This window comes from Schistocerca cancellata, chromosome 1, assembly GCF_023864275.1.
Source record: "Schistocerca cancellata isolate TAMUIC-IGC-003103 chromosome 1, iqSchCanc2.1, whole genome shotgun sequence".
NCBI classification, from domain to species: domain Eukaryota; kingdom Metazoa; phylum Arthropoda; class Insecta; order Orthoptera; family Acrididae; genus Schistocerca; species Schistocerca cancellata.
The window spans coordinates 1,021,320,122-1,021,341,408 of record NC_064626.1 but is presented as its reverse complement, the minus strand read 5'-3'; the positions used below and the strand labels follow the sequence as shown (position 1 = coordinate 1,021,341,408).

The window sequence follows — 21,287 nt, the reverse complement described above, 5'->3', positions numbered from 1 at the left end:
ACGTCTTTTTATAGTGAGAGTGCCAGTTTGATTTTCTCTTTATTTTTTCCTCGCCCTTTATCGTCTTCCTCTTCATTTTAGTAACTTCCTATGACAGTGTTTCATCTTTGAGAACAAAATAAAAGTACAGCAGGAACTACGAACGAAAAGAATAATACCTTGTCGACTGCGAGTTTACAAGTATATGAAATGGAACGATCGACCGTATCAAATATGGTAAGTAAAAGAAAACATGGTTTTGAGGAGCTAAAATAAGAGATGAGATTTGATGAGACTGGTGTCTGGGACCTGTTAACGCTATTTTGATTCCATCACAGAAGGAAATTTGTAAAGAAATGAACGATTGGTCGAAAACTGCTTCTGACATATGTCGGTCGTTACGGGAATGAAATATACCTTGTGTGGTCGTTGATACACAATAGAGCTTTACTGTCCAGCTTTCTTATGTACTAGGCCACATTTAACTATTATGACGTTTCAATACCTGTGATATTCCAAATTACGAAGCATTGTTCCTTCGGACATACATGCATGTGAATTTGTCAGGCTAGATCCGCATCTATACTTGACGATGCTGACAGATGAAAATACGACCATGAAAAGATACGTTGTGCCAAGAGAAGAATAAGTTTTCAGTGCAACACTAATGGTCATGGGATGTTTATACCTGTTCCCCAGAGTCCAGAAATTGCTTAAAGCCGCAATACAAGATTTTAAAGATACGTCTTTTTTACAAGTTATAACTTGCATTTCTAGTTCCTCAAGATTACAATTTCCGAAGAGCTCACATATTCTACTCCAAGTTCAATAATGTGAACTGAAACGAATGGTTTACTGATAAACATAATCAAACATAATCACTGGTTCAGGTGCTGGAATGTTGGTAAATCTATTACGAAGTCCTGTGACTATGATTTTGGGAAGCTTTTCAAAAGGATGATAATCATATTTACCGTGACTGAATTCAAACGCGGGAAGTGTCACAGGAAATTTATTTTTAAATGTGTAACCTATAATTTTAATTTTCTCTGAAAAGAATTTACTGAACTTCTCATGGCTGAAATTTTGCCTTTTTACCTTGCCACTGGGGGCTTAGCTCATTTAATTTTGAGGTGATATTTCCCAAGAAATCTAAATCTAGGAACTATGGTATCTCAACAAATTACTGATAATATCGCCCAGAAAATGAATTCAGAAAATCTCATACCTCGTCCAGAAGACTGCAGAACCCTTCCAGAATTATTCATTTACAAAGCCACGTGACATCTATATGAAGAATTATGTCACCACGCTCATAATCTGACATATTCAAAAGATTTCTGAACAACTGGTGACGTTTAGAAGATGATCGCATTTAATTTAATACACAAGTTACAACTTATGATCAAACTTCAAAACATTTGCACATAAAGCTTTCTGATGGATAATACAGCAATAAGAAAGAAATTTTGAAAATAAACCATCTTTAACATGAAGATCAAGAAACCTATTATTGCTTCTAGTCACTAAAGGCTCCCCTGATGCTATAGCAAGTTTTGACTGTGAAAAATTGTCACCTTTCGCAAATTTCAGCAATGCATTAAACATGTCATCTCCCCCAGTACGTTTATGAAGTGGCGGTACTTTTACAAGCTCCTCGTTGTTGTGAGTTGGCAGGAGAGCCAACACCATGGTATTAGAGGAAGCCGAAAGGCACGCGTTTTAGCTCACGCAGGCTGGCGTGAGGTTGGAACAGGTCAAGGAAATTAGACTTTAGCAAAAAACGGACGTAGCTGGTGGAATACTTAACTTTAATCCATAAATGATGAGCGTCGCTCTTGACGGTACATGATTACAGTATCAATAGTAACTGGTAATGGCGCCTTGCTAGGTCGTAGTAAATGGCGTAGCTGAAGGCTATGCTACCTATCGTCTCCGCAACTGAGAGCGTATTTTGTCAGTGAACCATCGCTAGCAAAGTCGGTTGTACAACTGGGGCGAGTGCTAGGTAGTCTCTCTAGACCTGCCGTGTGACGGCGCTCGGTCTGCAATCACTGATAGTGGCGACACGCGGGTCCGACGTATACTAACGGACCGGGGCCGATTTAAAGGCTACCACCTAGCAAGTGTGGTGTCTGGCGGTGACATCACATTCCCCCCCGCAAATCGGCGTACGGTTGTGGCATAAGGCTTCCGCCCGCCGTGGGGAGGACCCAGTTGACGTATACGACGAGGTGGGGAGCCTAACAACAGGCGAGGCTGTGCCACCCGCACCCTGCCATTCGGACCGCGGGGAGCTAGGAAACGCCTGAAACCCGCTCCAGGGTGCACGCCAACATGCGGTGTATGCGCCCGCAGAGAGACAGGAGGCGCCGAAGGGTCGACCTCCATCGGGCCGTGGCACCCGACGGGCGAAGACGACATAGGGTTCGGAGCTGGCAAGAGTTCCTTGTCGGAGGACAACTGGTCACGGGAAGCGATCGGCGGCGCGTGACCCAGGGAGGCGCCCGGCGGTTGCAGCGACGCGTCCACTGCGGGCGTCGCCGGCGGGAGAACAGGCGGCGGCGGCGTCGGCGGCGGCGGCGCGTCGCCATGGGGCAAAATGGAAGGCAGCGTCGGTAACACCTGGGGCTGAGGCGAGCCAGTAGATGGGTCCCCAGGGCGCTGACCGGACGGCTCCGTCGCTGAAAGCAGACGGGGAGCGGCAGATCCCGTGCGACGACAGAGGCGCAGGTGATTGAGATGCCGACGCACCTCACCAGAGGCTGTAACGCCGGAAATGCATATCCTCCTATTTCCATCTATTGTACTATAATTCTTTTTCCTTGTTTTGTTACCTCAAGATATGACATTTCTATGTCTTCATATATTGTAATTGTTTTACTATTTGTATATATATATATATTTATGCATTTATGTCGATGTATAATTGGTTGTTTTGTAAATATTATTTGTATTTTTACGCTGGGTCTTGCCTAGGGAAAACTATGCTATCGAACGAATACATCGATAGGTCGTGTGGAGAACAAAAGTGTTTAGGATCTTTGGTAGTGTTAACTCTGTCGCGTGAAGCGCAGGAAGGGAGGGAGTCTAGCTGGGGTGGTGCAGTGGAGCAGGTGTGTTGTGTGACGCTTCCGCGAGTTGCCGCGCTTTCGGGGTTGGGCAGCATGTAATTGCGCTCGACTTGCTATGATAGTTTCTGACACGGTATCGCGGACGGGAAGCATTAGCTGGCGCACATCAAGAGCCCGTTTCGCCTGGTGACCGTGTCGAGAAGAAGACGCGCCAACATCCAGCTTCTGCAACAGCGACGGCCGACAATGAGTGACTGTCGCCACCTCCTCGATCGACGGCTTCAAACCTTGAATCAAGCAACAAGGAAGACTGGAAGCACGTAAAGTTTTAGAACTGTATGGCAGACCTCAGCTTTTCAAACTGATCCATTTTCATAACCAAATGACAGCAACGTAGCATGAACCTTTGTTGCTCATCGTCCAAATTGCATTACCAAGCAGGGTCCCTTCCTTTTCCAGAATGAACCCGAGTGTCGTTGAAATTCAAACGCCAGCATCATTCGATTTCACTGCTTTAATTTCAAAGTTCAGTTAAAGTATTCATGGCTGGCTACAATATTTAGATTACACAGTCACAAATTAAGAGTGTGAGTTTTGTTACCGTATTTTAGCTTACCTGTGACTGCAGCTCAGCTCGGTACATACTAAATTTTACTATTGTTAATTGTTCAGAATCATTTAATTCAAGATCAAAGTTAAATCTCTTATTTCTAAATTGCGTAGATTCAAGTAGCTTTTGAAATGATTCTTGAGGTAGTCCAAGACTAACCGTATTTTAATGAATTTCGATGTGCTTCAGAAAGAAAGCTCACTATTAACTTCAGTCACTAAATTAACTTTCAATTTTCCGGTTTTATTAATTCTTTTGCTAAATTAAGCCAGAGTGTATCGAAATTTATTACTTCTGACAAACTTCCAGTTTTCACACTAAACGTGTCAACCTTCAGTTGCCACGCTTCTAGTGCTAATTATATGTGTAATAACCTTTCTTTTTCAGTTACTATTGTAATTGTCCATAGGACTGGCGACCGTAATTTCCCCCAAATCTCAAATATCTAATTACCGCTAGTTAATTGTTAACGTAATGGCCGCACATATACTTTCTTTATTAACTTTACCCCTTTTCAAAATTAATTTCCACTAGTTTCATTTGCATTTTTCCTTTCATTTAGATGTAACCCTTTCCTCCCTCTTTACTGACAGATTAACTTCGGTCACGATTGATTGTCCCAAATTTCCATTAGGTACACGCAGTTTAATTTTTTACTGTCATCAAGGTCGATAAGTGAGGGGGAGGTTACAAGGCCCCCAAAACCAGATACATAGCGCGGCCGAGGCAGCGAAGAATGCACCCTTCGAGCCAACGCCGTGAACCTCGATAGTTGCGGTAGTAGACAACGCCGTCTGGGGCAAAAGCAGGTGTCTGCCGCTGCACAGGAACCTGATGCGGCGGATGTAGCAAAGACATCAAGGTTCGAAGAGGGTGACCGTGGAGCAACTCAGCCGGCGAGCGACCGTCTCGGGGCTGAGAGCGATACGAGGACAAAAAGGGCAATAACGCGTCCTCCCGAGAATGCGACTCTTTCAACTTCAACATCTGTGACTTGAAAGTCCTGACCAATCGTTCAGCGGCACCGTTTGACTGTGGCGAAAACGGCGCGGACATCGGATGCTGAATACCATTGGCCTTGCAGAATGACTGAAATTCTGCGGACATGAATTGTGGGCCATTGTCGGAAACAATAGGCTGTGGAAGACCTTCAATGCAAAAGATAGCGGATAACGCTTGGATGGTGGCAAATGACGTCGTGGAAGACATCCGGACAACAAAAGGAAAATTACTGAATGAATCTACCACAACCAACCATCGAGCATTCCAGAATGGACCAGCAAAATCGATGTGTAAGCGTTGCCAAGGGGAAGTGGCTTTTGGCCATGCAAAGAATTTCCGCGTTGGTGCTGATTGTTGTTCGGCACACACCATGCAAGAAGAGCACATATTCGTAATCGCGGCATCGATTCCAAACCAAGTACAGTGCTGACGAGAAAGTTGTTTCGTTCTCACTATACCCCAATGTCCTTGGTGGAGAAGCTGTAAGACAGAGGACTGTAACGAACGTGGGACCACGACCCTGGACTGATCATTATCAGAACGCAACAGCAAAACACCACGTTGTACAAAAAGTCTCTCCTTGTGAGCAAAAAATCGGCGAACCTACTGATCCCCGATCTGTGACTTTGATAAGGGCCATTGAGTAGCAACGAAACACAGAACGGTAGCAAGGACAGGGTCGGCAGCTGTGGCTGTAGCTATACGACGAAAATCAATCGGAAACGATTCGACCACGTCATCGGTTTCCGAATCAATGAACATGCAAGCAAGTTCGGAGGAATCGAATGCTCTATCCTCAGCAACAGGCAAACGGGACAACGCATCGGCGTTTCCGTGCTTAGCAGTGGACCGATACAAGATCTCATAGCGGTACTGCGAGAGGAAAATAGATCAGCGAATGAATTTCTGCGCTGTACGTGTAGGTACAGGCTTGGCCGGATGAAAAAGCGATGTCAAAGGTTTGTGGTCTGTGATGATGGTAAAGTGACGACCACACAAGAAATCATGAAACATTGTAACACCAAATACGAGAGCCAATGTTTCTTTCTCGATCTGTGAATAATTTCGTTGCGCAGACGAGAGCAATTTGGACGCGAAGGCAATAGGGCGATCGTGCGAACCATCTTTGTGCGCAAGCACAGCACCGATCCCGAAATCCGATGCATCCACCATCAACAAAAGGGGCTTCCGGGGATCGAGTGGCGTAAGGCAAGTATTGGAAAGCAACGTCGAGTTCAACTGGCGAAAGGCGCGTTCGCATTCCGTCGTCCAGAGGAACGGAACACCTTTACGGCGTAAGCGATGAAGCGGAGCTGAAATGGAAGAGGCGTGTGGGATATATTTGTTATAGTAATTTATTTTTCCCAGCACACTCTGTAGCTGCTTCAAATTTTGCGGCGAATGCAAGTCTTGTATGGCACGGAGTTGCTCTGGACTGGGATGTATGCCTTGCGCATTGAGTACATGTCCCAGGCAGGGTAAGTCACGAGCAAAAAACACACATTTGTCCTTCCGCAAGCGAAGACCATTTTGTCGCAAGACCTGAAATAATGTTCTGAGATCGACTAAACGTTCTTCTTCCGTCTTTCCGGAGATCACAATATCGTCCAGAGAGTTTGCTGCAGTAGGGACCGACGCACAAACAGATTGTAGACTTTGCTGAAACAATGCAGGGGCGGATGCACACCCGAATGGCAGTCGTTTGAATCGATACAAACCAAAATGCGTGTTAACCACCAAAACGCGCTGGGATTCTTTGTCCACTGGTATTTGCAAGTACGCATCTGCTAGGTCCAACTTCGAAAAATATGTACCCGGGCACAGTTTGTCAAAAAGATCTTCCGGGTGGGGTAAAGGAAAAGTTGCAGTCACTAGTTGTGGATTCACTGTTGCCTAGAAGTCCACACAAAGTCTCAATTTTCCCGAAGGTTTTGGCAAAATTACCAAGGGTGATGCCCAGAGAGAAGCCTGCACACGTTCAATTACACCTTGTGATTCCAAATCGTGTAATGTTTTTGCGACCTTATCACGCAATGCGTGGGGAACATTGCACGCTCTGAAAAATTTTGGTTGCACGTTTACTTTCAGTTCCAAATGTGCTTTATAATTCTTAGCGCAACCGAGGCCCGGTGCAAAAATGTCTGCAAATTCGTCACATAGACGAGAAACACGGTATGAAGGCACAGTCTGGTTCACTGATAGGACCTGATTTACTATAGGCAAGTTAAACAACTGAAATAAATCGAAACCAAACAAGTTCACTGCAGAAGAAGAACGAAGGACGCAAAATGACACAAGTTTTGTTTGTCCCTTGTATGTTGCAAGAAGGCTGCACTGTCCTAACACAGGGATCTTGTGAGCCCAATAGCTAGTTAACGTAACAGTTGCGGCATGCAACGGAGGTGTTCCCAGCAGTTTGTAAGTGTCTTGATTGTTCAGTGAAACTGCAGGCCCGGTATCGAGCTGGAATGGTACCACTTTGCCGTTAATGTCCATGTCCACAAAAAGTTTATTGGCCTGCTGACAAGAGTGATTGTCTCGTGCAACGTGAACTGACACTGGTACAAAATCACTTGCGAGTTGACGGGAGTTCCGGCGATGTTGATGCACACTATTTGTGGGACGAATACAATCACTGCTAGAGAGAGTGGCACTGGATGGAGTGGCACGAACTATGTGAATTTCCATGGGTGAAGTGTCGCGATCTGATCCTTGGTTCGATTCCGATTCTGGCGCGAAGCAAAGGGCCTGAAATGGTTTTGAGCTTCCGTTCTGAGCTTTTTCTGACAAACACTTTGAACATGTCCTTTTTTATTACAGTAAAATCAAATAGCCTGGCGTGACGGGCAGTTCTCACGTGAATGTCTAGTAGCACACTGTGGGCATGATTTTAGCACTGCATTTGATTGCCGGCGCAGTACACGTGGCTGAGAGCCTGGCGGCAGTGGCGCTGTCAGGCGTGAGGACTGTTTACTGTTCCGTGCAGCTCGCCCGGCGGGCTGGTTAACCTGACACACAGGTGGCGAAGTTTCAAATGATTCCTGAGCAAAGTCAAGTGTGTCCTGCTGATCCAATATGTCCATCACTTGTTGAAGGGAGGGATTGACTAGTTCCAAAATCTGTTCCCATGTACGAACATCAGAAACGTTCTGTGCAATTGCATTACGTGCCATAGTATCAGAATAAGGGAGTCCACATTGACACTCAAAAGCACAATCCCTAGTAAGGCCTTGCAAGGTTGCAACCCACTCCCGATTAGTCTGACCTGCCGTACGTTTTGTACGAAAGAAGATATACCGTTTGGCAACGACATTGACTGATTCTTTGAAATATGCATCTAATGCAGAAAAAATTTCGTTGGAGGACAGAGTTGCTACGTCGCGTCAGGGAAATAATTTGACTATCACACAGTACGTGGTCACCCCGACGGAAGATAATAAAATAGGCTGCCGCTCATTACCTTGAATTCTGTAGGCGGCGAGATGGAATCCAAATTGGCGTGACCACTCCGTCCAGCTTTCCAGTGCAGCATCAAAAGGATGAAAAGGTGGTGCAACTGCGTTTTGTGGCTGGGTTAGCGTTGGAGCGGCGGCTGCCGCATCGTTTTGCATTGCACATTGACCCTGGACAAGCTGTCCAAGGGCATCCAGTAAGGCCTGCGTCTGCTGATTCTGTAAGCGATAAAATTGGGACAGTACATCTGGAGATGGTGGCGAAGCCATTACACAAGTAAATCAGGGTAGTATAGTTACGAACGCGGTGTTGCCTCGTCGCCAATGTTGTGGGTTGGCAGGAGAGCCAACACCGTGATATTAGAGGAAGCTGAAAGGCACTCGTTTTAGCTCACGCAGGCTGGCGTGAGGTCTGGAACAGGACAAGGGAATTAGACTTTAGCAAAAAACAGACGTAGCTGGTGGAATACTTAACGTTAATCCATAAATGATGAGCGTCGCTCTTGACGGTACATGATTACACTATCAATAGTAACTGGTAATGGTGCCTTGCTAGGTCGTAGCAAATGACGTAGCTGAAGGCTATGCTAACTATCGTCTCCGCAAATGAGAGCGTATTTTGTCAGTGAACCATCGCTAGCAAAGTCGGTTGTACAACTGGGGCGAGTGCTAGGAAGTCTCTCTAGACCTGCCGTGTGGCAGCGCTCGGTCTGCAATCACTGATAGTGGCGACACGCGGGTCCGACGTATACTAACGGACCACGGCCGATTTAAAGGCTACCACCTAGCAAGTGTGGTGTCTGGCGGTGACACCACAGTCGTTAACCGCAAAATTATGAAAGACCATTGCAATAAATAAACACATCTCTCCAATACCGAAAATATCAGTGCTTTCATCAAAGTTAAGCGAAAAATATCCACGCAATTGCAGGTCCCGGTATAATAGAGCTCCTAAATTTTCAGGAATCTGTCAACATTCTAGCAACAGTTTGTTGAGTTTATAGACGACATTAAGAGTGGTACGGATTCACGTAGCGTGACTGCCTCTGTACATCTTCGTAGATCATAAACCACTTGCAGCCGAAGATATTCATCAGTGTAAACAGGTTCTCGGTGCTTACCAGTTTAGTTGTGGGCAGTAAATAGTACGTGGGACTCAGAAAGATAAATCAGTCTCCAATTTCAGTTCAAGCGATGTCTTAATAATACTGTTTTTCCTTGTTGCCATCGCTACCAGCTAACACTGTTTAACTTCCATTCGCAACAAAAGTTAATACCCTTTCGTATCTTGAGTTAATATCAAATTATTTGTAGATGCAACTGAAGACGTAACTCAATTCCTCTTTTAATTTGTAGCCACTAACGTGAATTTGAATCCTGACATCTATATGCAATGTTTTAACATCGGTTTAGGAGTAAATTAACGTAACAAGACTTCCCCACAGTTGATCGGTAACCACAGCGGTAAAAAAAGAGGTCGGTAATTGATTGCGGTTGCATCTCTGAGTCACAACGTAGAGCCTCAGACAGTATATTAAAATCTGTTCCAAAGATTAATTATTCCCCTGATGATAGTTAAATAAATGCACAATTCCAGCTTAGTTTGCAAAAGCGTTTAAGGATTAGACACTTCCTATTCGTCCAAGTTAATTGACATAAAATCAATTTCCCTTATCATATTTTTTTTCTAAAACCAGAAGGCTTGCGTTGTCGTGAATCTTATACTTGAGAGAACTTCTGTTAAAAACTGATTGAAATTACACTTGACTTTTCGATCAGATATCCAAGCCTGAAGTTAATTATGTTCTTTAAGAAAATTCAAATAGGTATTGAATCTGCATACTTCCAAAAAATACAACTCAGAATCTTCAGATAAAAGTTAAAAACCCTTTATATTATTTTATTTGGGTCTACCTGTACAAAATAATAGGCAGATTCAACGTAACATCATATAGCGTATATGGGACCCGACTGTACACTTCCACCTTTTGATACAGACTCAACCAGAATGATTCCGTAGGAAGAAAATGTACAATTCGTTATTTAAATTTTTATTTCTCAAAAATCGTCGATGCGAGAATTTTACGTTCCCGGCAATTTTTTTGTCACTTCGGCCGTCGACCACGAGTAGCTGCCATGGCTGACTGGGAGGCGGAAGACTATCGTTGTCGCCCACTCCCTTCTGCATCGCTCATGAAACAGGAAAATAAAACATCGATTGTAGTTCATTTTTTCTCTTTTTGAGAAAAGAATCTTCCGATTGGTTTTATGCTGCCCACCACGATTTCTTCTCCTGTGTCAACCTTTTCGTCTTAGAGCAGCTATTGCGACCTACATTCTCGATTATTTGCTGGATGTATTCAAATCTCCGTCTTCCTCTGTAGTTTTTACCCTCTACGGCTCACTCTAGTACCGTGGACTCCCTGATGTCTTAATACACTACTGGCCATTAAAACTGCTACACCAAGAAGAAATGCAGATTATAAACGGGTATTCATTGGACAAATATATTATACTAGAACTGACACGTGGTTACATTTTCACGCAATTTGGGTGCATAGGTCCTGAGAAACCGGTACCCAGAACAACCACCTCTGGCCGTAATAACGGCCTTGATACGCCTGGGCATTGAGTCAAACAGAGCTTGGATGGCGTGTACAGGTACAGCTGCCAATGCAACTTCAATACTATACCACAGTTCATCAAGAGTAGTGACTAGCTTATTGTGACGAGCCAGTTGCTCGACCACCATTGACCAGACGTTTTCATTTGGTGAGACATCTGGAGAATGTGCTGGCCAGGGCAGCAGTCGAACATTTTCTGTATCCAGAAAGGCTCGTACAGGACCAGCAACGTGCGGTCGTGCATTATCCAGCTGAAATGCAGGGTTTCGCAGGGATCGAATGAAGGGTAGAGCCACGGGTAGTAACACATCTGAAATGTAACGTCCACTGTTCAAAGTGCCGTCAATGCGAACAAGAGGTGACCGAGACGTGTAGCCAATGGCACCCCATAACATCACGCCGGGTGATGCGCCAGTATGGCGATGACGAATACACGCTTCCAATGTGCGTTCACGGCGATGTCACCAAACACGGATGTGACCACCATGGTGCTGTAAACAGAACCAGGATTCATCCGGAAATGACGTTTTGCCATTGGTGCACCCAGGTTCGTCGTTGAGTACACCATCGCAGGCGCTCCTGTCGGTGATGCAGCGCCAAGGGTAACCGCAGCCATGGTCTCCGAGCTGATAGTCCATGCTGCCGCAAACGTCGTCGAACTGTTCGTGCAAACGTCCTCATCAGTTGACTCAGGGATCGAGACGCGGCTGCACGATCCGTTACATCCATACGGATAAGATGCCTGTCATCGCGACTGCTAGTGATACGAGGCCGTTGGGATCCAGCACGGTGTTCCGTATTACCCTCCTGAACCCACCGATTCCATATTCTGCTAACAGTCATTGGATCTCGACCAACGCGAGCAACAATGTCACGATACGATAAACCGCAATCGCAATAGGCTGCAATCCGACCTTTATCAAAGTCGGAAACGTGATGGTACGCAATCCTCCTTACACGAGGCATCACAACAACGTTTCACCAGGCAACGCCGGTCAACTGCTGTTTGTGTAAGAGAAATCGGTTGGAAACTTTCCTCATGTCAGCAAGTTGTAGGTGTCGCCACGGGCGCCAACCTTGTGTGAATGCTCTGAAAAGCTAATCATTTGCATATCACAGCATCTTCTTCCTCTCGGTAAAATTTCCCGTCTGTAGCTCGTCATTTTCGTGGTGTAGCAATTTTAATGGCCAGTAGTGTAGATGTCCTATCATCATATCCCTTCTTCATGTCAGTATTTTCCAAATATCTCTTTCTGCCGATTATGTGGAGAACTACTTCATTCCTTACCTTAGCAGTCCATTTAATTTTCAGCATTCGTCTGTATCACCACATCTCAAATGTTTCGGTTCTCTTCTGTTCCGGTTCCCGCTGTCCATGTTCCACTACCACACAATGCTGTGTTCCAAACGTACATTGGTAAAAAATACATTAAATAACAACAAAACGTTTTAGTTAACACATTCTTTGCGAACCATATATCGTTGTCGCTGGCCATGAATGTGATCACCTCACGAAACCTGTTTGTCCCATTTGAAGATTCCGCGGCACTTGTCATTGGTTCCTTAACTACCTCCCCATCACGGAAAGGTTGTTTCCTTTCCACTGAAACATAATACACTTTGTAACAGGTCACTGTCACCTTAATATTTTTATGAGATAGCTTTGTAAACACGATTTACTGTAATGTTAATGCAGATTTTAAGCCTGTAGCTTTATGCTTCGGTTATTAATAGTTACAAGAAAATTCACTGTTAAAAGTTGTTAAAGGTTGGGTGATTCGTCAAAAAATGACGTTCTACATCATTTTCCTTGGGATCACAAACCCTGATGATACACAGCAAATACAGTGGTGTTTCTCTGAATTGGACAAAACAATGCTGACCGTACCAATCTCTGTTAAAATCTGTCAGTTTTTTGTCTTTTAACCATATTGTATTAAGAATAATCGATCGCACAAAGGAGATGTAACTGAGCCTACACTCAAAAGTTCTCAAGTTATACTGGATAGCGCCAAAAACATTGCGAACAAGCTATCGCTACAAACAACAATGTTCAAAAAGAGTCAACTTATTGTTTGCGGCAAAGCTTTGTTGAGATTAAAATGACTCTGTATCCAGTTCCCCACAATTGAGGTCTAACATTTGTTTAGGGTAGTAATGAGTACAGCTTTGAATACACAAAAAACAGTTGCGTTCTGAAATTTCTTTTAATATTGTGTGCAGTCGGCATAGAAATGAAAGGCGTCAGGGAATTATATCATGGAACCATACCGCCAGGGTGCGCCGCTTTAGACAGCCCTGCAGTAGACATATTGTAGCTCTGGAACTTACCGGAGTACTAAGTGGCTGGCAGCTGTGTTGGCGGATCTTCTTACGCAAATAATTCACTTTATTAATACATTCGAAACGGCGGCTGAGTCTCATTCGTGCAGTGGCTTAGCTCTCTCGAAAGGGTTAACATTATGACACAACAACTAATCCACATGAACAAAATCACCTTCATCGTTGTTGTAAGAGTCATTTGAAAACACTGCCACCTTACGGTCCGCTACGAGTCTAATGATGTCACTATCCCTAAATCGTCCTCAGAACTTCAAAAAAATTTATTCACAGCCATCCGGATCTTCATTCTCATTAGGAAAATCTGAACAATCAACATCACAAACATATGAAAGTATCTGAGAATCGTACATTTCCTTCCGTTTTCTCCATAGGGCCATCTTTAAAAGTAGGCAGAACTCGTAATATCAAAATAAAATCAAGACGATAAATAGCCAAAAGTGCATGAAGGCATTTAAGTCTGATACAATATGTGATCAAAAGTATCCGGACACCTGGCTGAAAATGACTTACAAGTTCCTGGCGCGTGCCATCGGTAATGCTGGACTTCAATATGGTGCTGGCCCACCCTTAGCCTTGATGACAGTTTCCACTCTCGCAGACATACGTTCAATCAGGTGCTGGAATGTTTCTTGGGGAAAGGCAGCCCATTCTTCACGGAGTGCCCCACTGAGGAGAGGTACCGATGTCGGTCCGTGAGGTCTGGCACGAAGTCGGCGCTGCCAAACATCCCAAAGGTCCAAAGGTGTTCTATATGATTCAGGTCAGGAGTCTATGCAGGCCAGTCCAGTACAAGGATGTTATTGTCTTGTAACGACGCCGCCACATGCCGTGCATTATGAACAGGTGCTCGATCGTGTTGAAAGATGCAATCGCCATCCCCGAATTACTCTTCAATAGTGGGAAGCAAGAAGTTGCTTAAAACATCATTGTCGGCCTATGATGTGATAGTGCCACGCAAAACAGCAAGGGGTGTAAGCCCCCTCCATGAAAAACACGATCACACCATAATACCACCGCTTCCGAATTTTACTGTTGGCACTACAAACGCGGGCAGATAACGTTCACCGGGCATTCGCCATACCCACAACCTGCCATCGTATCGCCACATTCTGAACCGTGATTCGTCACTCCACATAACGTTTTTCCACTGTTCAGTCGTCCAGTGTTTACATTCCTTACACCAATCGAGTCGTCGTTTGGCATTTACCGGCGTGATATGCAGCTTATGAGCAGCCGCTCGACCATGAAATCCAAGTTTTCTCACCTCCCGCCTAACTGTTACAGTACTTGCAGTGGATCCTAAGGCAGTTGGGAATTACTATGTGATGTTCTGGATAGATGTCTACCTATTCCACATTACGATCCTCTTCAACTGTCGGCGGTCTCTGTCAGACGAGGTCGACCTTTACGCTTTTGTGCTGTACGTGTACCTTCACGCTTCCCCTTCACTATCACATTGGGATCAGTGGATCTAGGGATGTTTAGGAGTGTGGAAATCTCGCGTACAGACGTATGACACAACTGACACCCAATCACCTGACCATGTTCGAAGTCCGTGAGTTCCGCGGAGCGTCCCATTCTACTCTCTCACAATGTCTAATGACTACTGAGGTCGCTGATATGGAGTACGTGGCAGCACAACGCACGTAATATGAAAATCGTATGTTTTTGGGGTGTCCGGATCCTTTTGATCACATAGTGTATATTGGTGACTGGTAATTAAAATATGTCACATCAGATGGCATCTACAGGCAGCGTGTAGGAAACACGAGTCATTTCGAGATCTGTCCGCAACGGATGGCGCGCGAAATACGAGTAAATTCTGGATTCGTCTGCAATGTAGTAATAGGTGTGCGGGTATAAACTGCGCAACAGAACTAAAGGAGCGTTAGTTTGAAACCACGGAGCTATCTTCCATTACAACAGAGTTTGCAATTTGTCTCGATTGTGCCTCCAACCTGCCTCTATAATGGTACAAAAGCATGGCACTCTGTGACGTCATAGTCGGACTCGACGACCCTTCAAACAGCAAGGTATCGACACTTGCGAAAAAAAGACGAGAGCTCAGAAGTACGTGTGACGTGTCAAGTGGGTAAATGAAGTCACATTGTCACCAGATTTCCCCAGAGTTCTGCCTAGCGCCACCGTCATCGTATCGCTTGATTGGAAGCTTATCATACCTCCTCTCCTTTAGATGCCTCTGGAATGGCTGTCTCAACGGTGACACCCAGCGTAAAAATCGGTTCTTTTTATGGGAGGCGGAGTAAAATATTTCAGGAACACCTCCTCTCAGAATCAACACGAGAAGGCCTCAACAGGTGACATAAACGGCGTCAGTGTTACCATCCCTTGTTTGGATTGTTGCTTCCCGCACATCACGAGGTCGAAAACAACGGTTCTCGCTGCGGTGAGCAGATGAGCAACAGGACGACGTTCTTGGCAACTTTTGACGCTGCTGACATTCTCGAACGTCTCAACCTCTCTCTAAGGACAATTTGGGGCTGCATCATCATTGAAAGTGATCACACCCGTTTGGAGTCCAGTGCATCCAAGACGATTTGCCCTTGCGTAAAGATTTGAAACTCTAGGGACCTTTCAAAACTGCTCAACTAAGTTTGAACGTGACGTGCAGCAGAAAACAGTGTTTATGCTTTTTCAACTCCCCGCTTCGTGGCCTCCTGTGAGTCATTTTCGATTGGTTCGACGATTGGTCGCCATCTGCGATTTTTACTCAAAAATGGCTCTGAGCACTATGGGACTTAACATCTGAGGTCATCAGTTCCCTAGAACTTAGAAATACTTAAACCTAACTAACCTAAGGACATCACACATATCCATGCCCCAGGATTTTTACTCCTACACTTCCCTTCAGTACTGGACTATTGATCACTTGATGTTTGAGAATGTGCCCTATCAACCAATCTCTTCTTCCAGTCTGGTTGCACCATAAATTTCTTTTTTCCCAAATTCTATTCAGAGCCTCCTCATTAGTTACGTGATCTACCCGTCTAATCTCTAGCGTTCCTCTGTAATAACCCATTTCAAAAGCTTCTATTCTCTTCTTGCCTGAACTGGTTATCGTCCAAGTCTCACATCGATTGAAGCCTATGCTCCACACAAGTATTTTTAAGAAAGACTTCCTAACATTTGGTTCTATATTCGATGTTAACAGATTTGCTTTCTTCAGAAAGGCCTTTCTAGCCATTCCCAGTCCACATTTTATATCCTCTCTACTTCGGCCATTATCAGTTATTTTACTGCTCAAACAGCAAACCTCATCTACTGTCTCATTTCCTTATCGAATTCCCTCATGATTACCTGATGTGATTCGACTACATTCAGTTATCCTTGGTATTCCATTGTTGATGTTCATTTTTCGTCATGCACGTTTCATGAAAAGGCTAAATTACTAATAAAACGTATTAAAATACAGTAAAATGAAAATTAAATTACAGTAGAGCGTCGATTATCCGAAGTAAATGGGGGGGATGGGTGTTCGGAAAACTGGTTTGTTCGGATAATCGAACTGTACTTGTTTATTTGCCACAAAGAAGTACTGTACAGTAAATTTATTCATAAAAACAGGCATCTCATGTAGTATTACAAAGTAACATACAAAGGCAACTTCAGTAGGAATATATAGTATGTGGCACAGATTATTAAACAAAAATATATACATATTACATACGCATTTTGCATGAACAATACACACAGTATACAAAATTAACGTTTAAAAAAATTCTTTATTTTGGTCTGTCTAAGCAAGCCTACACGCTTACGAGCTTGTTGATCCATCAGTAGAATCAAGCATAGCTATAAAATTTGCTATGCTCGTCTTTTTTTTTATATCCGTAATTGTCGACTTCCCCACCTTGTACTCATTGGATAAAGTGGTTGAATATTCACCTTCTTCTAACCTTTTAATAATCTCGTACTTGTCCCTCATAGAAAGGACAACACGTTTACGTTTAAGCATTTTGTATCGTCAAGTTCACTTCTTCATGCACCAGCACACAAGTGGTCGTAACAGAGAACAGAAGGTGACTGTTTGCACCGTGAGAAGCTCTTCTTAGGGGCGCGCAATCCTTCAAACTGTGCGGAGCGGCACGTCTCAACTCTTAAGCTGGCGCAGCTGTTGCTGTGAACAGCTTTGATACTGCCGCTACTTCTACTGCCAGTGCCAAGCCGACAGAAGTGTGCTGATTGTTGAAACACAGCGACTGGCGTCTTGGCCGGTCAGCAGCGCCTTGTGAAGGCCCCATTAGAAGCAATGTTCCGCCAGTGGTGGCCCAGTGCGGCGACTACTGTGGGAAGCTTGGATTGGAAGTGAGGGGGACGATGGTTGGTAGGGTGGGAGAGTAACAGGCGCGAGCGAATACACAGTTCGGTTAAGGCCGGTATTACACTATCAAATTTCTTTGTCCAATATTTGATCAAAGATGTGATCCAATATTCCGTCCAATATATTGGACAAAGATCTTTGACGTAGCGCTAGAAGGGGTATTACACTATCATCAAAGTTTTCGTCAAAGTTCAAGATGGCTGACAAAAACAAATTGTTGTTATTAACTGCAGCAGCTGCTGCTTGTGCCACAATTGCTGTGAGTGCACAATCACATGCGATACAGAAGCGGGTGAAAAAAAGGAAACGTACCTGGGTGAAGCCGTGGGTTTCACGACGAGACGAAAAAAGCATTCAGCAAAACTTGTTACGTGAGCTAATAGTGGAAGACGTAAAGTCATACATCAATTTTTTGCGAATGGATGAGCATACATTTCAGTATGTTCTCAGTGAAGTGATTCCTCATATCTCAAAACACAATACGCACCTAAGAACTGCTATATCTGCAGAAGACAGGCTCACTGTAACACTACGATTTTCCTTGCTACAGGAGAAAGTTACTCTAGCTTACAGTACAGCACTCGAATTCCACAATGCACATTAAGTAAAATAATACCTGAAACTTGTGAAGCAATTTATAAAGCACTAAAGGACCATTGTCTGAAGGTAAATAAATGTTCGATACACTTTATGTTCATGAAGATAAATTGTTGTTACTTTATTTATGTAACTTTATTTACATGGCAAAATACAATTGATGTGTGATACCACAAAATTAATAGAGATGTATGAAGCGGATGAGACACTTTACAATGTGAGGCACCCTGATTATAAAAATAGATTAAGAAGATTGGAGAGATACAAAAATAATACACACATATATATTTATATTTATAACATCGAGTCTTCATCCTCTATTCCAGCCTGCTGCAAGGCAGCCTGGATATAACCTGAGGTAGACGGTTGTGCTTGTTGTGCCCGGGCTGTCGCATGCAGCAAATCCCACCTGTCCATTAATGTCCGCTGCAGACTGTGCGCAGTGACAGTGGTGTATTCCCTGCCGCCCACCTTCTCCATTTCACGCAGTTCTGCTGCGATGTGGGCGCCAAGGGTGCCGTAGCGGTCTTCTTGGACAGGCATGGATCTGGCAGCATCAGCCACAGCCTGAAGTGTCTTGGTGGCCTCCACCATTACATTTGTGGCCACGTCAGGCGTGGCTCTCCTCCTTTTCGTGGGAGGCCGCTCTTGACGCAGGGGCTGTGGCTGAGCCTCGCTACATGCGACAGGCTCTTGTACCGCATGCTATGAAATAAAAGAAAAAAGCTATTAGTTACGTACCTCTTTGCTTGTTACGTACTTCCTTGCACATACATAAATCTTATTTATTTACAGGTACCCACAAGCAGAGGAGAGTGGGAGCAAATTGCAGAGGATTTCGAGAAGAAGTGGAACTGTTATAATACAATAGGAGCAATGGACGGAAAGCACATTCGTATTAAATGTCCACAAGCTAGTGGATCTCACTTTTTCAATTATAAATCCTTCAACAGTATCATTTTATTTGCCATGGTAGATGCTTCCTACAAATTTTTGTATGTAGATGTAGGAACTAATGGGCGTGTTGGTGATGCTGGAGTGTTTTCAAAAAGCAAACTACGCGAGTGTCTTATTGACCGATCTATGCTCAACATTCCTGATGGCAGGAAGCTTGGGAACACAAACATTACAACTCCAATGGTAGTACTGGCAGATGACGCTTTTCCACTGAGTTATAACATTATGAAGCCATACCCCTTAAAAGGAATCACAAAAGAAGAAAAGGTTTTCAATTACCGACTGTCACGAGGGAGAAGATTAGTGGAGAGCAGCTTTGGCATTCTTGCAAGTCGTTTCAGGATTTTTCTTACTACTATTAATCTGCCTCCTGAAAAAGTTACCACAATAACACTGGCTGCCTGCACATTGCACAACTTGTTAACTGAGAGAAGAAAACACTTGTACACTCGTCAGGAAACAGTGTCTGCCGTAGTAGGAGACTGCACTTATCTTGAGACACAAAGCATTGAGGACCTACAGCAAATGGAACCAATTGCTTGCCAAGCTGCTTCTGGACGTACAGTACACGGGAGAGCAGTTAGGGAATACTTTAAGACATTTTACAATGGCGCTGGGAAAGTGCCCTGGCAAGATAATCACATTTAGTAACGTAAAATGTAAACAAATGTACATACCGCACTCATCTCCTCATATGTCGGAGTGGCACGTTCACTTCCCGTTTCACTTTCAGGGCTCTCCAGGTTGCACAAACTATCGTCGGCCTCAGTAGACTGGTCGAGGAATTTAAGCATCTGGAACCAGTACACTTGTGGTGTGTACGCCGCCTGCGCACTGGCTCCACTTTTGCTTTTATGCATCTGCAATATTAATAATGAAAGTAATTTAAACTACTTGTAGGTTACGTAAACATTATTGTATGCTTCAAGTCACTGCAGTGAACAAATTAATGCTAATGCTAATCATTTGTATGACATGTAAACTTTACTTGCATAAATAAATATAAATGAATATGTCAATACGTACTTTTGCTTTCTCGCACGCGTAGCTAGTACGGAGGCCATTGATCTTCCTCTTAATATCTTCTACCGTACAGCCAGGCCGTATGTCACGGCTAATGACCTCCGCTATATTTTTATAGCTCTCCAATCTTCTCAATCTATTTTTGTAATCAGGGTGCCTCACATTATAAAGTGCCTCATCCGCTTCATACATCTCTATTAATTTTGTGGTAGACGCCACACACCAATTGTATTTAGCAGCCATGTTTATAAACACAAAAGATGACAGAACGCTCCAGCGATGCTGGCGCTCCGCGTGGTAACAAGTCGCATTGCAGTGAACAGAAGACAAGCGATTTCTTTGATCAAATGTACGGCCTCGTCCTACATTTGATCAAATATTGGACGACATTTGTCAAAGATCCCTATTACACTATCAAAAATCTTTGACAAAGATATTGGACAAAGATATTGGACAAAGAAATTTGATAGTGTAATACCGGCCTAAGCGATCGTTCGGTTGACCGACGCTCGGATAATCGACGCTCTACTGTACCTTCCTTTTCATAATACGGTACTTTTTTGAGGAACCCCACTTTATAATATAAAGCAAATTAGCCTAATCAGATGATAGTAAAAGGATCCTGACATCATAACAGTAAGCTGAAACATAATACAAAACATATAAGTTTGTGACGTGGCTGTCATTGTGTCATGTGTATGGATGTGGGTTGATCTCTTCTTCATGGATGGCATATTAGAAGTGTAATAGTTGTTTGCTTCCGGAAGTTAGGCTGAAGTTGACTAAATTGTGGTTCTTCGGCGGTGTTTCGTTTAATTATTTTTACGCTGAGGCTTATGCACTCCCGGTAGACGAGTTCGCTATCAACGTGGTGCCCGCAGCTAGACGGAGCGTCTGTGGCGGCGTCGGCAAAGTAGTTGCCTGGGAACTGCCGGGCGCTCGCCAGCTCAGGGATTTACGAAAGCCCACTGCGCGAGGCTCCCTCGCTGGTTTGTGGAACACTGCTCGCCTCACGAAGTAATTAACTTTCGACATCCGCATAACGCAGCTGTCGGCGGGGGTTTCGCGGCCACGCGTCCCAGTAGACGTCCGCGTTATTAGAGTCTCAGCAATTTTCGCAGCACGGCAGTAGACTGAGACGCCGTGACCTGCATTTAGTAAACAACCGTGTAACTATCTACGATGATCTGGCCGGTCGAGGTGAACGTTAGGCGCGCCAGTTCTGGAGGACTATGAATATATGCAACGTCTCTGGACGACGCTAACCTATTAAGGCCTGTCAGA

General features: G+C 44.2%; 1 protein-coding gene across 1 annotated transcript in view; it reads right to left on the bottom strand.

The window, feature by feature from the left end:
• The window catches only part of LOC126122157 (uncharacterized), a 74,933-nt gene extending 54,603 nt beyond the window's left edge, over positions 1-20,330 (bottom strand). Inside the window, exons 1-2 of the mRNA XM_049915088.1 lie at positions 19,658-20,330; positions 18,433-18,728 (exon numbers count right to left, since the gene is read on the bottom strand). Of these exons, the coding sequence (XP_049771045.1) occupies positions 18,433-18,728; positions 19,658-19,840 (479 nt within the window). The 5' untranslated portion in view covers positions 19,841-20,330. The remainder of the gene's footprint in view (positions 1-18,432; positions 18,729-19,657) is intronic.
• Between the last annotated feature and the right edge of the window lie 957 nt (positions 20,331-21,287).